The sequence below is a fragment of the Ceratotherium simum genome, chromosome 17 (genome assembly GCF_057802395.1).
Source record: "Ceratotherium simum simum isolate JZ-2026a chromosome 17, ASM5780239v1, whole genome shotgun sequence".
Lineage (NCBI taxonomy): Eukaryota > Metazoa > Chordata > Mammalia > Perissodactyla > Rhinocerotidae > Ceratotherium > Ceratotherium simum.
In genome coordinates this window covers 50620637-50640020 of record NC_141916.1, presented here as the reverse complement: position 1 = coordinate 50640020, position 19384 = coordinate 50620637, and the positions used below count along the sequence as shown (strand labels likewise).

Below are 19384 nucleotides of genomic sequence, written 5' to 3'. Positions count from 1 at the left end.
AGGGAAATTAATGTAGATATAAAAAAAGAAAATCTAAAGTCTGAGCCATGTGGCACTCAGAGGTTAAGAGGTAAAAGGTAAAGAGGAGAAATCAGCCAGCACAAGAGTAATAATGAGATAGGAATAAAAATCCTAAGAAAATGCATTGCCATGCGTGCCAAGTGAAAAAAGAGCTTCCAGGAGGCACAAGTGATCCACTGTGTCTACTGCTGAACCTAATTCAACTAAGATGAGTATTTATTAATAGATTTACAAAATAGGGAATAGTTGCAGTGCGCTATTGGGGCAAAAGCCCAATGTGATATATTTAAAAGAAAATAGAGGAATCAGAAATAGTGTTATGATGGAGCCAAATGTTTACGAAATGTATGTTTTCTGATAGTGGTTAATTGTGCTTCTTGAATCTGAGTATCATATGCGTTATCAATCCTGAATACAGTAAGTTGTGGTCTCTTCTAATAATGCTTGTCCTTGTTTTCCATATCTTCCCATTCTGGAAATTTTATTCTTTACTTCAATATAATTTAAGTAAATTATATTTACTTAATTAACTTATATATATATATATATATATATAACTTAATTAACTTAATAAACTATAATATATTTTATAGTTTCTATCTCCTTTTCTCTCTTCTTCAATTGTTTTTTCAATGCACTTACTTTCTCCCTAAGTGTTTCTATTCTTGTTCTTTAATCACATTACTAAGTTTTCATTTAAATGATTTTGTTTTCATCTAGAATTCTTTTTTGTGACTTTTCCAAATCTCTGTGGCTCCCCCCCATCACTCAACCCTCAGACACTAACTCCATTTCTGGTGTGTCCATTTCTATCTCTTATACTTTTATTGACTTTAAGTATTTTTACCTTATATTCTATATTCAAGAATATCATCATTCGGTGTCTTTTTTTTTTTTGCATGAGTTGCCATTTAGGATTGTGGCTTCCAAATCCTATGTGGCCTAGGTTGAGAATAATTCCAGAATTTTTCTATTTTATTCTATTTATATTTTATAATTACAGTTTCATATTTATATTTTATCCCCAGTCAAAACACAATATCAATCTTCCTGATGGTTTCAAGTACATGCTCCATCCCTCATACCTTGTTTCTTATTTCTCTATTTGTGTTTATGCTGAATATCTCCAAAGAGATTCACATTCACACTCTTCAAGTATCACATGCTGCTTCGGCTAGTTGTTATTATTACCGGAGTAGTAGCTGTTGAGATGAAGAGAGATTTAACTATATTCACAGAAGCCATCATTTTTCCAAAATCATTCCCAGAAGTCTGATTACTTTTACTTGGAAATCTTACCTTTGATCAATTAATTTACTGTTCAGACTTATTCTCTTGTTCTCTTAGTTGGTGATTTTTTCCTCAAAAGTTTGGTGATTCTTATTTGTCTATTCATATTGATAATTGGTACTTTAAATATGAGCAATGTTTTTCTATCATGAAATAGTGTGTCTTTTAATTTGTTAACTAATTCAGATAATATACAAAGAAGTTTATCTCTGGCAATATTGAAATTGTGGAAGGAACTTTGTAGCTGGATAGAGTATGTGGATATCTTACATTCTGACTTCTGCAATTTCCATACCTCCTGCAGGTGATTGTAACTGGAGGTACGATATCCTCGTCACCACGTTTAGTGTAAAATCTGGTATCTTCTATGCCAAAAATCACATTCTTGTGTGTCATTCTCGCAGAGTCATAATAACAGGGCAAAATCTATTGCTTTTTGTTTTTTCAAGGTTGATAAAGATGCCAGAGAGCCTAGATCAACTTTAAAGCAAATTAAAGAATTTAATGAAGGTCTGTAATTTCTTGCTCTGACAATGGTCCTAAGCATCCAACTTTTCTTACCTGTTACCTTTAAGCTGATCTTATATCTTATTTCTGTTTTATTTTCTATATTTGGCGTTAAATGATGTAATTTACAATTTAATTTTCATTTGTAATTTAATTTAATTTTAATTAAGTTTTGCGTGAATCCCAGTGCATTTGTCTTGTCATGTCAAGTAATTTCACAAATTTTTTTCTATATTTATTTGATATCGTTTTCAAGGTCTGGTAAGAATTGGTTATTTTTTAAGTATTTTTTCTTATGATTTCAATGGATATGCCACGGGAAGTGAAATACCCATATACACTAAATCTCTTCATCTTGATCCAATAAAGTAATATTTTTAAATGGAAAAAAATTATTTGTTAATTTCTTTTTATTCTTATATTTAAACAGCCCAAAAGTGTCTGTATTACAACGTTCTCCCAGCATAGCCATGGTTTTATATCTAAAAAGCATATTGAGCATATGGGTGTCTTGTGTGATATATATATAAATATATATATAAGGAATACTATAGTAACGTAAAAATTACTTCAGAGAAATTCATAGAGAAATTCAATTAGGGCAATACATTTGTCTTGGCCAGGAATCAAAAAGAAATAAAAAACAAAGCACTCAAAACTATTATATCAGTGAAGAGAGGCGAGATTATCCTGCAGTAACAATCCCAAAATATTGGAGGCTTACATCAACACACATTGATATCTGCAGTAAGAGAGCTTAATTTTTACTTATGCCACAGAACCCCTCACCCACATCACCTTCACTCCTGGACAGTTTTATGGTGGAACATTGCTGGTCATGTGTCAGAGAGAAAAAAGCTACAGAAAACCATGAACTGCCTCTTAGTATTTCATCACTGAAGTGTCCAATTTGAATTCAACAGGGCAAAGGTATATAATCCTCTCACCAGGAAAATTAGTATAGAACAGCCATTAAACTGAATTTAACAGTTACAAATTCAGCTAGCCTGATTAATTTAAGTATGCAAGTGGAACAAATAGAACACTAGAAGAATATAACAAAAGTGAAAAAATATATTTCTTATATATGTAAATATCTCAGAAATATAAAGAAATAACGATATATATGTGGGGAGAGGGGAGAATCCCCCTCTGCCCTTTCCCGTAAGGTTCTTATGGCTGGCCAAATAATCAACAAGACACGTTAGCAGGAGAAAATAATACCAAGTTTAATAACATGTATACATGGGAGAAACTCAGAAATGAGCAACTCGTCCCTCTCTCTAAGCTGCTTGCTTAAGTATTGTAGCTAAAGGTGAGGAAGGTGTTGGGGGTGGGTAGCAGTCTGGGACTCCAGAGGGCAAGAAGACAATTCACATGGAGATAGAAATGCAAATGTTTGTTTGACAATTCTTTTCAGGGTCATCTATATATAATGTGGCCAGGGAGAGTGATTTTTTGAAGATGGGGCTTAGTGTTTTTAACATCTCTTTTACGTTATCATTACAGCCATCATGATAATAACTCCTTCCTGAAACAGATCTTTTGTTTTAAATTCTTTAGGCAGTTTGGGTGGGGAAACTCAAATATTCTTCCTGAGTTTTCTGAGTCTTTATTGTCTTCAGCTCGAAATAATCCGTATACCAGAGTGGTGTTTCCTGGGGTAACTTGCCCTGAGCACCATCTTATATATAACAAATATATAAATATATGCACATACAATATCTCTGAAATAAATGCTCGCAAAGACTAGACTATTCAAAAGCTGTGAAAAGACAGTATAAGGAAGACACGGAGGAGTTGTCATTTCTCTTGAGACAGGTCACATTTTTCTGTTTTTTATATGTTAAATTACTTTAAATATTGACTCTCTTGTGAGCACTCTGGATTCAGTTATATTTTTCTGAAGAGTGTTGATGTTATTTTTTAGAAGGCAATTAGGTTAGCTAGACTAGTACTGAAAATTTTCTCTTGGCTGGCAGCTCAAATCTCATTTTAGTTTTCTAATTTATGTCTAGGTTGAGTTTTTTTCACACAAGGATTGTTTTGGTGTCAGCCAGGATTTGGGGCAGAGTTTATACACCAAATTTTTTATTGCCACTCTCTGGCTCTCCCCTTTATGGAATTCCACCACAATTTTCCAGCAGCTGTGGTTGTCTTGAACTCTGTCCTCTGTTTTTTTAGATAGCAAATACTGCAAGATTTTTATTGGAGTTTTAGTCAAATTAATGGAGTTGAATTTGGTCTACTTTCAGGTTACAAGTGGTAAAAACAGGTAACTCTCTGTGACATTTCCTTTTCGGAAATCTGAACTGTCTTTCGAAAACTTTTTGCATTATTCCCCCCAATCTTAAGAGAGGGGTGTGTGTGTGTGTGTGTGTGTGTGTGTGTCTGTGTGTGTGTCCTTTGTTCAGAGTTTATAATTGTTATCAGTAGTGGAGTCCAGTAGGAGCTTATTTAGCCAAACCAAAAGCAGAACACAAATTCCTTTAAATTTAAATATCTTTTTATCTTAATTTGAAAGAGATCTTTGTTTTACCTATGGGAATCTCGATAGTGCCTATTAAATTTTGAGGTTTCTCTCTGATGCTGGCATTTTATCATTTGCATGTATTTATGCATTTACTATTGCAGTACCTTTATGTTGTTATTGAATTTTATTCCAGAATGTCTGATAGGGAATCTTGGATAATGCTGACATATATAATTTGGAAGAGAATGTGAAATAGAACAGAAAAGTATAATGGTACAGAAGGGCATTGGGCTCATTTAAGTATATGGTCTTTATCCAATTCAGAGCCTTTGGGGGGAAAAAACTTAAATTTTTGCATGTTGTCTTAGGAGAAGGCACAAAAAACAATGGTTGTAATTAAAGGAGGAGACATAAAATTTAGAGCAGAAGGACACATTAAATGATAATGTTTATCCATAACTTTACACTCATTAATCACTGGAAAATAGAATTTTCAGATTAGTAAATTTGGAACACAAGATTGGACATACACAAATCAATCCTTCCTGCATTCTCTTTGGAACTGGCTGCCTGCAAAGAACACACATTCTGCTCTGCTCCAATATATAGTAAACTTTAAAGGGCCACCATCTTTCTTTGATATTAGTACTGAAATGATACTGTTTAATTCTGGAGTTCAGAATAAGAAGCCCAGTATTTTCCACACCGAAGGTGGTACATTCTCAGAAAGTTAGACGCAAATAACACTACCATTGTGATCTAACTTCTTTATGAATTTCTATTCTAAACTTACCCTTGTTTAGCATCCCCCTAATGTTGTTCCATATATATATATCAGGTCGTTTCGGGGCTATGACCTAAGCTCACTGTACCAAGTAATTCCCATGCCTTACTCCGCACACATATGAAACTTTAGGCACCTTTTTTGTGCCTGTAAAACTTTCATCTGGTCTCAAATCTAGGAACCATTAAAGGCTGTCTCACCAAAACTTAACAATTTCTTTGGAAATTTCTTCAATTCCAAAAAAGATAGCCTTTACATACGTGTAAAAAACCACATTGGGCAGGAGGTTGGAGTTCTTGACGAATAAGAGAAAGAAGTGTAGTTGCAACTTGATTTCAACAATGGGAATGCATGCCCAGTAAAAAACTAGTTTCCTTATTGTCCACATATGACATGTATTGCATTTGTTAAAAGCCTACTTTAAAATGAAAATGTCTTTGATATATATGATTTAATTGGTTAAATCCGACGTATTTTTTTATGCCTGGCTAAAACTAGCTCATTGAAATAATAGAGATTTGATAGGTGAACAAAGGAAGACAAAGTTTTGGAGCTTGAGTCCTCTTGGAAATCAGACTTCATTAAATATTTAGGGAAGTAAAATGTAAAAAAGATCACACATAGCAAACACTTAATATAGTTAGGCTTTATTTTAGGGATCTTTAAGCATTATGTGATTTATTCCTAAGAGCAGACCGATTAAGTGCTACAATTATGGTAATCATGTCACAAGTGATAGAACTGAAGCATAAAGTTATTAAATAAAAATAACAGATATTTAATGAATACTTATGTGCCAGGAGATGTTTTTCAAGTGCTTTTCATATATTCTTCAAGTAACGCTATGAATAAGATCCATTGTCTCATAGTTCACAAGAGCAGAAATGCAGCCAGCACATTTACAAAACTAAGTCACAGGGCTAATAGGGTGCATGTACAATTTATACTCAAATGACCTGGTTTAATTTCCATGTCCTTAAACTTGACGCCACACTGCTCACTCCTCATTTGTATATGGATCAAGGATCTTGGTGAAAGATCTATATGATGATATTTACCACTATACAAAACCACTTCACCAGAATTTTTGGCACAGAGGAAACAAATACCTAGCTGGGAAGTCAAAAAAGTGTTATCTTTTTTTCTGTTTTCCAATATTTTTCTTTTAAGAATAAACTTACCTATCTCATGAAACATAATGAGAAAAATATTGCTATGGCTATGATGGTGGATTAGCTTATTTATCAGTGAATCTACATTTCCTCTTTCTGACCACTATGCGAAAGCATATACTTTGCAGAAAATTAATAAGTTTGGCCATGTGACTTCTTTTGACAATACCATGTAAATGGGAAGTGACAGCTATGAGTTCTGAGCCCAGGAATTAAGCAGCACATTTCTGCTTGCTCCTCTCAGAGCTGCTAATCTCTGCTATAGAATGTCATGTACCAAGTAGCCCATTGTTCTGAGAATAAAATATATTAAAAAAAGATATGACCTGAATCTGTGGTCTAAAGCCAAAGCCATTTATGCCCAGGCTACCTCAACTGAAACCCAGCCAAACCACAAATGGCTTAATGAGAAATAACTTCTTATTTTTAAATGTCGGTGCTGTCTTGGGTTTTTAACACAACTTTAGCAATTAGTTACATCTACCATTAGCATGTTATATGACATTAATTTAGAATAGTCATATATTTTCTCTACATGAATACAAGGAATAAATATAGAGAGTATAAAGAATATGTATATATTAAAAGAGATAAATGTGTACGAAATATTAATTTATTTTTTAAATAGTAATCAAGTGAAAGCTTTCTCCCTCTTGTAATTGAATTAGGTAGAAATATCTCTGAATCATTGTCAAGTTACTAAAGTTTATCTCAAATTCTGTCAATAACTAGTAGTTTGACCCACACAAATATTTTTATCCACTTATTCTTGTTTTCTTCATTAACATTTTATTTTTTCCATGAAAGTATTTTTTAAACATGATAATAAGCAGTGACAAAAGGGGAGAGATAGAAAATTCAGTAAAACAAGATACCTTCCAAAATATCTGATATCCAGTGGAGGAAAAAGACAGACATGTAAAAAATATCAGCGGACACCAATTATTACCAAACGAAAATGCCAACCTCCACCAAAAATAAATCTAATCATTGATAATGCTAGACAAAAATAGATTCAGAACATACCAATAGGTTCCTTCTCGGAGGAGGTGGGGCAGATCCAAATGGTTCTTATACAACAAGCTTGTTGTTTTGCATAGTAACCTTGAGTGCCAATTAACAATTTATTACTCTCAGCTCCAAATCTAACACTCATTGCCCTGTTCTGAGATAATGGAGCTAGATCCTGTAAACTTTTCTTCCTTGTAGGCTCACATGCTCTTTCGTCAGTAAAAGGCACTGGAGAGACACTGCAGGAGAAGGGGCTCTTCTTCCTGGTTTCAAGGTGTTTTCTCTCCTTTGGCTACTATGGTGCTGTTTCCAGCTGCTTGAGTGCAGGAAGTCCTGTGGTATTCCCTCTCCAGCAAGTTTTGTGTCCAGTCCCAGTCATAGTTCCTTGCCCTCCAGCCTCGGCTTGCTGATACTCTGGTAGGGAGGTCTTCCTGCTTCCCAGTCACAGCCTGAGATCCATCCTCACCCACTGACTGAGGAACCACTCTGTCCCAGGGCCACCCAGTGAACATGACTGCCAGGAAGCTGTCTGCAGCCACAGTGTCTTCAGTGATGTCTGAAACCCAACCTCAGTGAGTAGACCTGGCTGCAAAGTGATTCCTTCTTTGGGTACTCTCCTTTAACCCTAAGGCAGTTTATGTAATTTTCTTTTACTCCCTCTTACTAGGCTATCCCCTACAAATAGTTAATAATTCTTTACATCAAACTTCTCCTGGTTTCCGTCTCCTGGCTCAACTCTGACTTATGCACTTTACTACTTTGGGTTGTTGAATACGCATTTTCAACACCTTCAAGGGCTAGGACAAATGAATTAATTTGAAAATATGAGTGGAATTATTCAGCTTATCAAGCCTTAGAAATAACAGTTCTTGATATTATGTTTTGAGATTTATATATCATTTGTTTTAATAAATAACAAAAATTTAAAAAATATATAATATGTACCTGGGTATATATTTTAAAAATTAACAGATACAAAGATTTAAAAATAATTCTACAACACAAAAGGTGAAGCCTTAGACAAACTGTGGACTTTAGGTGATTATGATACATCAATGTGGAGTCATCCTTGGTAACAAATGTCCATTCTCGTGAGTGATGTTGATAATAGGGGAGGCTATGCATGTGTGAGGACAAGGGGCCTATGGGAAATTTCTGTACCTTCCTCTTAATTTTGCTTTGAACCTAAAACCACTCTAAAAAATAGTATCTTAAAAAGTAGTTGGCTTTTGAAAAAATGACAAATATGGTTTTTATAGACGGTGAGAGTAGCATTATACCAAATATAGTTCAGCTAAAGTGCCTGGTGCTTACAAACATATCTTTTTGTTTCTAAACAGGATTCAGAAGACAGTCTGTTTTCAGGAAAATACAAGAATGCACAATTCTTATCTCCCTCTGAAGATATTGAGAACCTGAAATACATAGATAATATATCATTTATTTTAGTAATATATAATAATATTTTGATAAATAAATACAATATTTAGACTACGAGTTTTATATCTAAATCTGCATAGTTCCCATATATTTTTTTCTATGGAAACAGTTAAATAACTATGTTTGTACAATTGTTCATATATTGCTTTTTTCCTTCTAAGATTAATTTCTTCAAGGCGTAAAATAGAAGAGCTCTCAAGTAACTTACTGTTTGGAAGAAAAAGTTGAGCCGTTTGGCCAGACCCATGAATTAGTATTGCTTCTATGGAAGAGTCCAACCCATGACAAAACGCTGAAGGAATTCAAAACATTCTATGGAAAAGAAATTTTATTAGAAGTGAAATAAATTATTATTATTATTATTATTATTTTTGTTGGAGAAGATGCGCCCTGAGCTAGCATCTGTGCTGATGTTCCTCAATTTGGTATTTGGGTTGCCACCACAGCATGGCCATTGACAAGTGGGGTAGGCCCACACCCGGGAACTGAATCCAGGCTGCCGAACTTAATCACTGGGCCACAGTGCCAGCCCAGTGATGAAAGGCTAACTTCCAGTGTGTATAAAGAACTCTCACGGGGCAGGCCTGGTGGCACAGCAGTTGCTTTTGCCTGCTCTGCTTTGGCAGCCTGGGGTTTGCTGGTTCGGATCCCGGGTGCGGACCTAGGCACCGCTCATCAAGCCACGCTGAGGCGGCATCTCACATGGAGCAACTAGAAGGATGCACAACTACGACATACAGCTACCTACTGGGGCTTCGGGGAAAAAAAGGAGGAAGATTGGCAACAGATCTTACCTCAGGGCCAGTCTTCCTCAAAAAAAAAAAAAACTCTCAAAATAAATAACAAAAACTATGGAGCATATTTCACCAAAAAACATATACAGATGGCAAACAAGTACATGAAAGGACGCTCAATAATTTTAGCCTTAGGAAAATTAAATTAAAACTACTACACATGGGACTTCCTGTTCTGGAAATATGGAATGGATGAACTTTTTAGGGGTAGCACTTTTGCTGGATAGTACTCCCGGAAAGAGAGAGTGGATAGTACTTTTCCCTATTCCTCCCACTAAATACAGCTCAGAGCAGTGGGCATTGTACATAAGACAAGGAAAGAAGATTCTGAAAGCTGAGAAAGCTGCCGGAACTGGGACCTGGGAGCTGAGGGGTTGTACGGTGCTGAGCTCCCTGGAATTTCTTTAACCTCATGTATCTCAGACTGGATGCTGGAGAAGCAGGCAAACCAGAACACCAATGGCTACAGACAACAGTCCCAAGAAAAGTCTTTTCTCTCCAGTCAAAGGACCAGAAAAGGGGCAGGCTAGAGAAGCAGAAAACTTTTAGACTCTTAACTGTCTTATTCCAACCAAAATCCACAGAAAAATCCAGTGCAAGTATCACTCAGGAATTAAGGGGAAATCAAGACATTCTCAGATAAAAGAAAACTAAGAAAATGTGGCACCATCAGGTCCATGCTAAAAGAATAGCTAATGGGAATCGTCTAAGCAGAAATTAAATCTTGGATATTCAGGAAGGAAGAGAGAACAAAAGAAGGAATAAAAATATCATTACATAGGATAGACTTTCCTTTTCCTCTTGTGTTTTCCAAATTGATAGTTGAAGCAAAATTAGAAGTTGAAGCAATATTATAACATGTGATTCTCAATTTATGTAGATGAAACATATAAGACAATTATATTTTAAATAGATACAGTAAGGGACATAAAGGAAGGTAAGCCTTCTCCATTTCACTCAAATTTCTGTAGACTATGATAGACTGGATAGACTGTGATTTTATATACATATTATCCTCAATACAAAGATAATATATAATATATATTATCCATATAAAGCAGATTAGAGCATATATGTGTGTATATATAATTTCATACATATATGAAAATCTATTTATGAAGAAAAAATCATCTTTCCTATAAACTATGCTCCATAAATTAGGCAATGATGTAGAAGAGTATAAACTTCACTTCCATCTCACAGCATCACAAATACAGCATCACAAAAAATAAATCCAATGGATTATAGACCTAAATGTAAAAGTTAAAAATTAAAGAAAAAAGATAAAACCTAGAGAGTAATATAGAAGATTATATTCATGAGCTTTGACTAATTTCTGAAATAGGTCCAAAATAATCACTAATGCCCAAAATGATAAATTGGACACTAATAACATGAATAAATTCTTGTCATTAATAGATTCCAATATGAGAGTAAAAATGTAAGTCACAGAGTCAAAAAAGTTATTTGCATCTCATAAAATCAAAAAAGAGCTCATATCCAAAATATAACAAAAACATCTAGGAAGGTAAATGACAGACATCATGTAGGAGAAAGGGTAGACAGAACTAGAGACATGAACAGGCACTTCCCAAAGGAGAATATCTTAATGATTAAGAGCTCAGAAAAATATGTTCAATCAAATAGTACTCAGTAAAATGTCTATTAATGTCATAATGATACTGTTATATAACAATCAGAACCTACAATATTAAAATTCCTGAGTACTAAGTTTTGGATCAAGGCACTATTGGATAAAATATGTATTCACACAAGACTAGGAAAATGTTGAGATAATTTAGTAAATTTGATATAGACATATATTTATGACCCTGCAATTTCATTCTGACGCATAGAGGACAATACATTATAATTATACATAAATGCAATTATAATAATATAATAATATTTATAAATTGTTATATTTTACAAGTATCATATTATGTAAATATAATTTATTGTATATGACATATTTATATGTCATATATAAATTATAAAAATGCAATATAATATGTACACAAGGATTTTCATAAAATAATTATTTATAATACCCACATATTAAAAAGCTACTAAATGCTTGCTCTGTAGAATAGATTAAAAAATGTCAAATTCATATAATACAGAGGTTAAAATTAACAAACAACAGATAAATGCAAAAATTGGATGAATTGCAAAAATACGAGAGTGAAGAAGACATATAAAAATCATACTGAATGTTGTATAATATAAAGTTCAAAAATTTTCAATGATGATTTATAATATTAAAAATCAGAATAGTGGTTAAGTGAGGAGGGAGGAGAAATGATGAGAGTACACTCAGAGGTGGGCTGCTGGGGGCTGGAAACTTCTATTTCATGACCTGATTTGTAATCACATAGGTCTTTTTAATTTGTGATCAACCTGCACAATCATGATATGTTTAGTTTCCTTGATGTATGGTATAACTAAATAGAAAAGTTTATTTTAGGAGAAAAAGCATTTATAGAAATGTGGTTTTCTATGAAAAGCAAGAACTGGAAATTATCAAATGTGCATTAGTGATATAAAAATATAAATAAAGTCAAACAATGGAATAACCACATACTTTAAAATAAAAACTAAAAATACATACAAAAATATGGATGAATTCTACAAATATAATATTGATCAAAATAAGCTTTTAATAAAATTTTAGTAACATTGAAAATCTTACCATTTCTTCTTCATTATCTATATAAAGCAGGTTAGAGTTCTTAGAAGCACAGTCCGTCAAACTCTCATTCCATGCTTTTCTTTCAATACTAATGTAATAGCAATTGTTGGAATATGTTATCCACTCCTTTGGACAACGACCACAATGATATGCTGAAGAAAGATTATGAATTGTTATCCAAAGCAATTTGAGTTCTAAAAAATGGAAATTAACTTACAGACTTGCATAGGTATAAACATATATGTACATAACATATCTATGCAACCTCACAAGTTGGTACACATAAAACAAAAAAAAAAACAGTCATATACACAGTTACAGAGAAGGGTCAGCCTCTCATCTCCTAATTTATGTGCCCATAGAAAGCAAATACACAAAGAAAAATATCCACCCTGTATATGTCCTGAAAATCAACAAATGAAACCACTATTTTAGAATATTAAAATTATTTATCTCTTATCAGTAGGAAATTTGAGCCATACACCAATGGGTATGGTGATTTTAAATGATTTTTCTTCATATTGTTGCATAAGAAGAATAATCTCCTCTAATCATTATTTATGAACATTTATTACTCAATTTTAATTCATTGTATCCCCAAAAATCTATTATCATTTTTAACTAGCCTAAGATTGAGACAAAATAAAAATGATACTAATATCAGAACTTTGAAAATTGTTATATACCTTTCTGATTCCTTGTTATCAGGGATGAATCGTTCTGCTCCAGAGGTACAGTAGCTAGAAAAATTAGTATTAAAAAAAGTAATTTGTATAAAAATTAATATTATCCAATTAAATCACAATTTAAATTTCTTACTTTGAAATTTGGTGTATTGTTTAGAGTGAGAATAATCTGGAAAAATACTATTATATGAAAAATTAATAAGGTAATAAAGACTGGGAGAAAAATATTTCAAAACCCTAAAGGACCAGACTTCACCATCTTTTACAATATTGGGTTTAACCAACCTCAAGAATTAGTTTGCTTTCTCAATAAAGTCTTTTAGTCTCCTAAAGTATGTCTTTGAGTTATGAAATCAGAATACATATATATGTAATACTTTCTACAATCATTCTCTTATTTATACTTTTGATAAATTCAGAATAACCATTCCATATCTAGTCTAAAAGCATACATTAAAATGAGAATTCTAGTCCATAATATTATGAAATGTTTAGAGGCACTGATGATCATTAAAGTAAAAAGTCCCCGTATAATCTTTCAAAAATCTACTTACAGGGAATAACAGCTATCATTGTTACCACACTGCAGAGCAGGACAAGGCAGATGAGTCCCAGGATCCCAGCAATGAGCTTCCCTGGAGGTGATGGTAAACCTACAGGGAGAGAAATGGAAACACTGAGAAAGGAGAGATGGAGACAGTTGTTTAGATAGTTTCCATATAAGAGAACCGACATGCACAGGGAATCATATACATAAACTTGAACCACCAACCCCTATCTACCATTGCAATCTTTGTCTCAGAATATACCATTGCATTTTCAGTAAATATAGTGCTCCTTGAGTTGTTAGTCAAAGACCACAAATCTTAACAATGGCTGAATGAAATTAGTCCTCAGATTTCATGTTAGAATACCATATTCCGACTTCAAGCTCTGATCTTCACAAATGAAAAATAGGTGAGCTTATTCCCTACTCTTTCCCCGTACCTCTGTGCCTCAGCTGCACAATCTAGAACAGTGATACTGTTTGTGTGTCTATTAAAAGTTTTACCTTTGCCGTGGTGGTTCCTGTCATTCCCTTGAAGATCCTGAGAGGCATTTGGAAGGTTTAATTCAGCATAGGTTATTTCCTCCTCAGTTACTGAAATGGAGCTTTTAGTGCCCTTAGATTTCATTTGCTGTTTCTTTGAGACCTTAACCAGATTCAGCTCTGCATAGGTTATGCTTTGATTATTCATCTCTGCAGCTGAGTGATGTCAAGGACTGTGCTCTATGAAAACTGTACTTGAGTGTTTAATAGATGGTTTATATAACAACAAGATGCCTAGTACAGCTGAATGGGTGGAGTTGAGGTGAGTAATAGTACTCATTTTGCAGTTGAACAATGTAAAAGTGTGGTTCTAATTTTCTTACAGCTTTAACATGTTTCATGATGGAATAAGTAGTTTTTGAAATGATTTCCTATGTTTGACACAAGATTATTGGTTAGAGAAATGTAAAGCGATAAATTACTGAGGAATAAAGGAGTTCATAAAGAATAATGTCTTTCTAAGTTTAGTCAGATTCCACAGAAACATTTTAACACTATTAGAATAACTGGGTTCAAATTAAAATGCCATATTAGAAAAAAATGGTGCACCAAGTTTTATGACAATTTTAAAATCCATTCATGGTTGAAAAAGAGTGTTCTCAAGTTGGGGGAATAGTAGTGTTAGCATTTATAGTAATTTCCTACACTAAATTAGTTTGATTTAGAAACTTACATTTACTTATTAAAGGGGATGAAGTGTTATCAAATGATCTTTTACTTTGAATGATAGTGGAGATCTGAAAAATCATTAAAATTTAAAGAAATATTTTTATGTTGAAAAGTCTTGTATGACACACTAAACTTATTCAAAACCTAAGAAATAATGAAAACAAAACAATTAAAATTTTTTTTAAATACTTATTTAACACAAGTCATGGGAAATTGATTCAATGGCAAAGATGTGAAACCATAAAATGATAAAGAGGAGTGTAGATAATTTATGGAACAACACTTTTGTTTCAAATTTCCAGAAAGGTCCTATGGCTGTCAAAGTCAGTGAGGGTAGCTTTAGTTGGGCAACCAATTGTAATAAATCAGATAATATAATTTATTAATTCAGTCAATGAGCTCTGCTGTCAGATCTGGAATTAATTCTGGCTTTGAAACTGATAATGTGTGACCTTTAAAAAGTTACTTAGTATCGATCTAGCAACCTAGTTTTACTAATCTAAAGCGAGAGTAAAAATATGTAATATAGAATGCATGTAAAACACTTAATACTCAATCTGGGCTTTATAAATTCTCCATAATATGTTAGTTATTTTAACTATTATTTTAACACAATTGCCATGGGGTTATTTCCAATTCCTATTAGTTAAACCAGTAAAGTAATTCATTAGATAGATGTCTCTTTATCAGTATGTTATGTCTTTTTTGCAATGTTTTCTTCAGTTTTTTAAAGTTTTTTGTTTAGAGTTAAGTTTAAATTAGCATTTTATGAAACCCACCCCAACATGATTTTTATTAAAAGTCAAACTACTTTATTTCATCCAGGCACCTGTATGAGGAGTTACATTCCACCTTCATGATGTGATGAATTCATTTTGAATCAATTTTTAAAGGCTGGGCTAAATGCAAAATGTATATAATCTATCTATGTTGATTACAAAATCCCAAGTTAACTGTTCATTGTCATCATGGTTTTTGTATTTCACTTTAAATTTTATCATTTTACAAACACAATTATGCATGTGTACGCACTTTAACTCTCCATAGGCAAGAATTTGAATAATTTAAGAACTCCTCCAACATATTTCATCTTTTATGCTTTTTTATACCCTGAGATAAAGATACTAATGTTCTCTTTGATTTGATTGTATATAAATCGTACCTCAGTGGCATATCCAGCCTTTGTAATCTCCCACTAAAGGAAATGGACTAGCAGACAGGAGAATAGCCACACATACCTTCTGTTGTCCAGAAAGTGTTTCATCCTCTAGTGGGAGGTCAGGTTACTCTTGTAAACAAACAACATCTGTGGTCTTCACAGACTGCCCTGTGAAGGCTCAGAGTGAAGCAATAGTGGAAAAAGCAGATTTCTCATTAATGTGACACAGGAAATTATTACACTTGGGCTATTTTGAAGGCAGTTTTTCTTATCACACACCTCCAAAATATAGGAGACTGGGGTTTGTAGTGTATCATTTGGTTTGTCCATTGACAAGTGCCTCTGAAAAATTGTCTTCATATTTTAAAAGATATAGGAGGACAGACTTGAGCACGTTATGCTAATCTCAATCACAAACACTGGAAACTTAGGCCTTGTGTAGATAGTTTAAGTCTTACTCTCAGACAAGTTGCTAAATTCTGGCATTACATACTTTTTTCCTGTATACCCTTATTACGTCAGCTCTATTACCATGGAAAAAATTCTAAATTCTAAATGTCTCTGAGAAGGATAAAACATTAAACAACATTGAACTATATGATCATGCCAGAGATTGAACTATTAAATAAGTACTTATTATATTATCATTTATTCATCCTCCAATCATAACTAGTTGTCTGTATTTTAGTAGAAATATTTGTTGTAACTGACTAAAGCCCATGTCTAACTATGTAGATGGTAAAAAAAAGGTATTTTTTAAAAATTTCACTTAACCAAAAAATGGAGAGGGGAAAGTAGACTTTTAAAACACAAGCTAAACGATACATGAACATCAAAACAAACAAAACTTTAATTTAAACGACCTAGGTGTAGCAAATGGAATTCTTTTCATCATTCTTCATCCTGTATCAAGAAAGGAGGAAATGTTTATTATTCCTAAGGATATTCATTTCTTCTTTTTTTAATTTAATTTAATTTTATTTTTTTTAAATTTTTTGTTTATTGCAGTAACATGGGTTAATAACATTGTAAAAATTTCAGGTGTACATCATTGTACTTCTATTTCTGCATAGATTACATCATGTTCACCACCAAAATACTAATTACAACCCATGGTACATGTGTGTGGCAAAGTTTATTTTAGAAAAAAAACATTAACAGAAACATGGTTTTCTATGAAAAGCAAGAGCTGGATATTACCAATGGTCATTAGTGGTATAAAAATATAAATAAAATACCATAAGTTCAAACAGTGAAATAGTAACAGACTTTAAAATAAACTACAAATATGTACAAAAATATGTATGAATTCTACAAATATAATATTGACTGAAATAAGCCTTTAATAAAACATATGAAATACTTCATATCTTACCATTTCTTCTTCACTCTCTATATAAAGCACGTTAGAATTCTTACAAGCACAAGCCATCAAACTCTCATTCCATGCTTTTCTTTCAATACTAATGTAATAGCAGTTGTTGGAATATGTTAACCACTCCTTCGAACAATGACAACTGTATACTAACAAAAGATTATGAATTGTTATCCCCCTAAAATTTGAATTTAAAAAATTGAAATTAATTTACACATTTGCATAGATAGAAACATATATGTTTATAACATAGCTATGCACCCTCACGGGCTGGTACATATAAAGCAAACACACTCATGGACCTTTACAGAGAAGGGTCAGCCTTTCATCACCTAATTTATGTGCCCGTAGAAAGCAAACACACAAACAAAAATATCCACTCTATACATGTCCTGAAAGTCAATGAATGAAAGCACTTTTTTAGAATAGTAATGTTATCTCTTATCATATTATAACAGTAGGAAATTGGAGCCAATCAGCAACAATGGGTATGGTGATTTTAAATGAATATTTCTTCATATTGTTGTGTAAGAAGGACACTCTCCTACAATCATTACTCATGAACATTTATTGCCTGAGTTTATAATTTATGTTCTGCCCAAAAATCTATCATCATTTATGCCTAGCCTAAGATAGAGACAAAATAAATAGTATACTAACACCAGAACTTTGAAACTTATAATGTACGTTTCTGGATCCTTGTTATCAGCGAGGAATTATTCTGTTCTGGTATTACTGTATCTAGAAAAAACTAAAGTAATCCTTATAAAAAATTAATATTGATCTAAGTAAATCATAGTAATTTTACTTTCTTAGTTTGAAATTTGGTGTATTGTTTAGGATTAGAACAATCTACAATAAAATTGATTTTACCAAGAAAAGTTAATAAAGTGATTAAGATTTGGGGGGAAAATATTTCAAAGGCTTAAAGGACCAAACTTCAACATCTCTTAGAGCATTTGGTTTACCTGATCTCAAGAATTAATTTGTTTCTCAATGATATCTTTCAGTCACCCAAAACACGTCTTTTGAATTAAGAAATCTGAATATGTGTAAATACTATCTATAATCATCCTGTTATTTATATTTTTGACAAATTCTGAATAACCATTCCATATTAGTGTAAATGTGCACATTAAGATGAGAGTTCTATTCCATAGTATTATGAAATGTTTAGAGGCATTGTTACCTTCTAATCTTTCAAAAATTTATTTACAGGGACTAAAGACTACCATTTTTACTACAATGTACATTAAGACAAGATAGATGATTCCCAGAATTCCAGCAATGAACTTCCCTTCAGGTGATGGTAAATGTGGAGGGAGAGAAATGGAAACCCCGAGGAAGGAGAGATGGAGGCAATTGTTTACAAAGTTTACGTACAAGAGAACCCACATACACAGGGAAACATGTATATAAACTTGGACCCCATATCTGCCATTATAATCTTTCTCTCAGAATATACTATTTCATTTTCACTAAATACAATGCTCCATGAGTTGTTGGTCATATAATGCAAAATAAAAAAAATGTCTGAATAAAATTAGTCTGCAGATTTCATATTAGAATACTGGATTTCAACTTCAAGCTCTGATTCTCACAAATGAAAAATATGTGAGCTTATTTTCTACTCTTTCCTCACACCTCTGCACCCCAGCTGCATTTCCTAGAACAGTTATCCTGTGTGATTATTAAATGCTTTACACATACAGTGTTAGTTCTTGTCATTCTATTGGAGATCCTAAGAAGCATTTTGAAGGTTTAATTCCATGTAAGTTATTTCCTGTTCAGTTACTGAAATGGAGCTTTAGTGTCCTTAGGTTTCATTTGCTGTCTTCTTGAGTCCTTAATCAGATTCAGTTCTGCATAGGTTACTTTTTGGTTCTTCATCTCTGTAGCTGAATAATGTCAGAGATGATGCTTTACGAAAACTAAGTAGTTATACGTAGCTCTATGATAAGTAGTTAATAAATGGTTATTATTTATTAACCTATTTTAGTTTAAATATATATTAATAATATATATTATATAAATATAATATTATATTTAGTAACATTAATATTATTATGTTACTAAATATAATGACAATATCCCTGGTATAGTCAAACCGAGTGGAGTGTGAGATGAGAAATAGTACTCATTTTGCCATTGAGCAATGTAAAAAATCTGATTCTAATTTCCTTAGAGCCTTAAATAAGTGTTTCACAATAGAATAAGTAGT

General features: G+C 32.8%; 1 protein-coding gene and 1 pseudogene across 1 annotated transcript; both read right to left on the bottom strand.

The window, feature by feature from the left end:
- Window positions 1–7096: 7096 nt before the first annotated feature.
- On the bottom strand, window positions 7097–14219 carry LOC101396880 (NKG2-A/NKG2-B type II integral membrane protein-like). Its single transcript, XM_087441986.1, has 6 exons — window positions 13922–14219; window positions 13425–13523; window positions 12871–12924; window positions 12185–12336; window positions 8907–9010; window positions 7097–8673 (listed from the first exon to the last, which is right to left on the bottom strand). The coding sequence occupies exons 1-6, from the start codon at window positions 14106–14108 to the stop codon at window positions 8553–8555; spliced, it is 717 nt and encodes a 238-aa protein (XP_087298112.1). The 5' UTR covers window positions 14109–14219; the 3' UTR covers window positions 7097–8552.
- Window positions 14220–16679: 2460 nt separating this feature from the next.
- On the bottom strand, window positions 16680–19053 carry LOC101397146 (NKG2-A/NKG2-B type II integral membrane protein-like; annotated as a pseudogene).
- Between the last annotated feature and the right edge of the window lie 331 nt (window positions 19054–19384).

Excerpts from the sequence above, each read along its gene's own strand:
- LOC101396880 (XM_087441986.1), bottom strand. The coding sequence starts at position 14,108 with ATGAATAATCAAAGCATAACCTATGCAGAGCTGAATCTGGTTAAGGTC. Across the intron at positions 13,524-13,921 it reads CAGGAACCACCACGGCAAAG|GTTTACCATCACCTCCAGGG; the intron begins GTAAAACTTTTA and ends CTCTCCCTGTAG. Across the intron at positions 12,925-13,424 it reads AATGATAGCTGTTATTCCCT|CTACTGTACCTCTGGAGCAG; the intron begins GTAAGTAGATTT and ends TAATTTTTCTAG.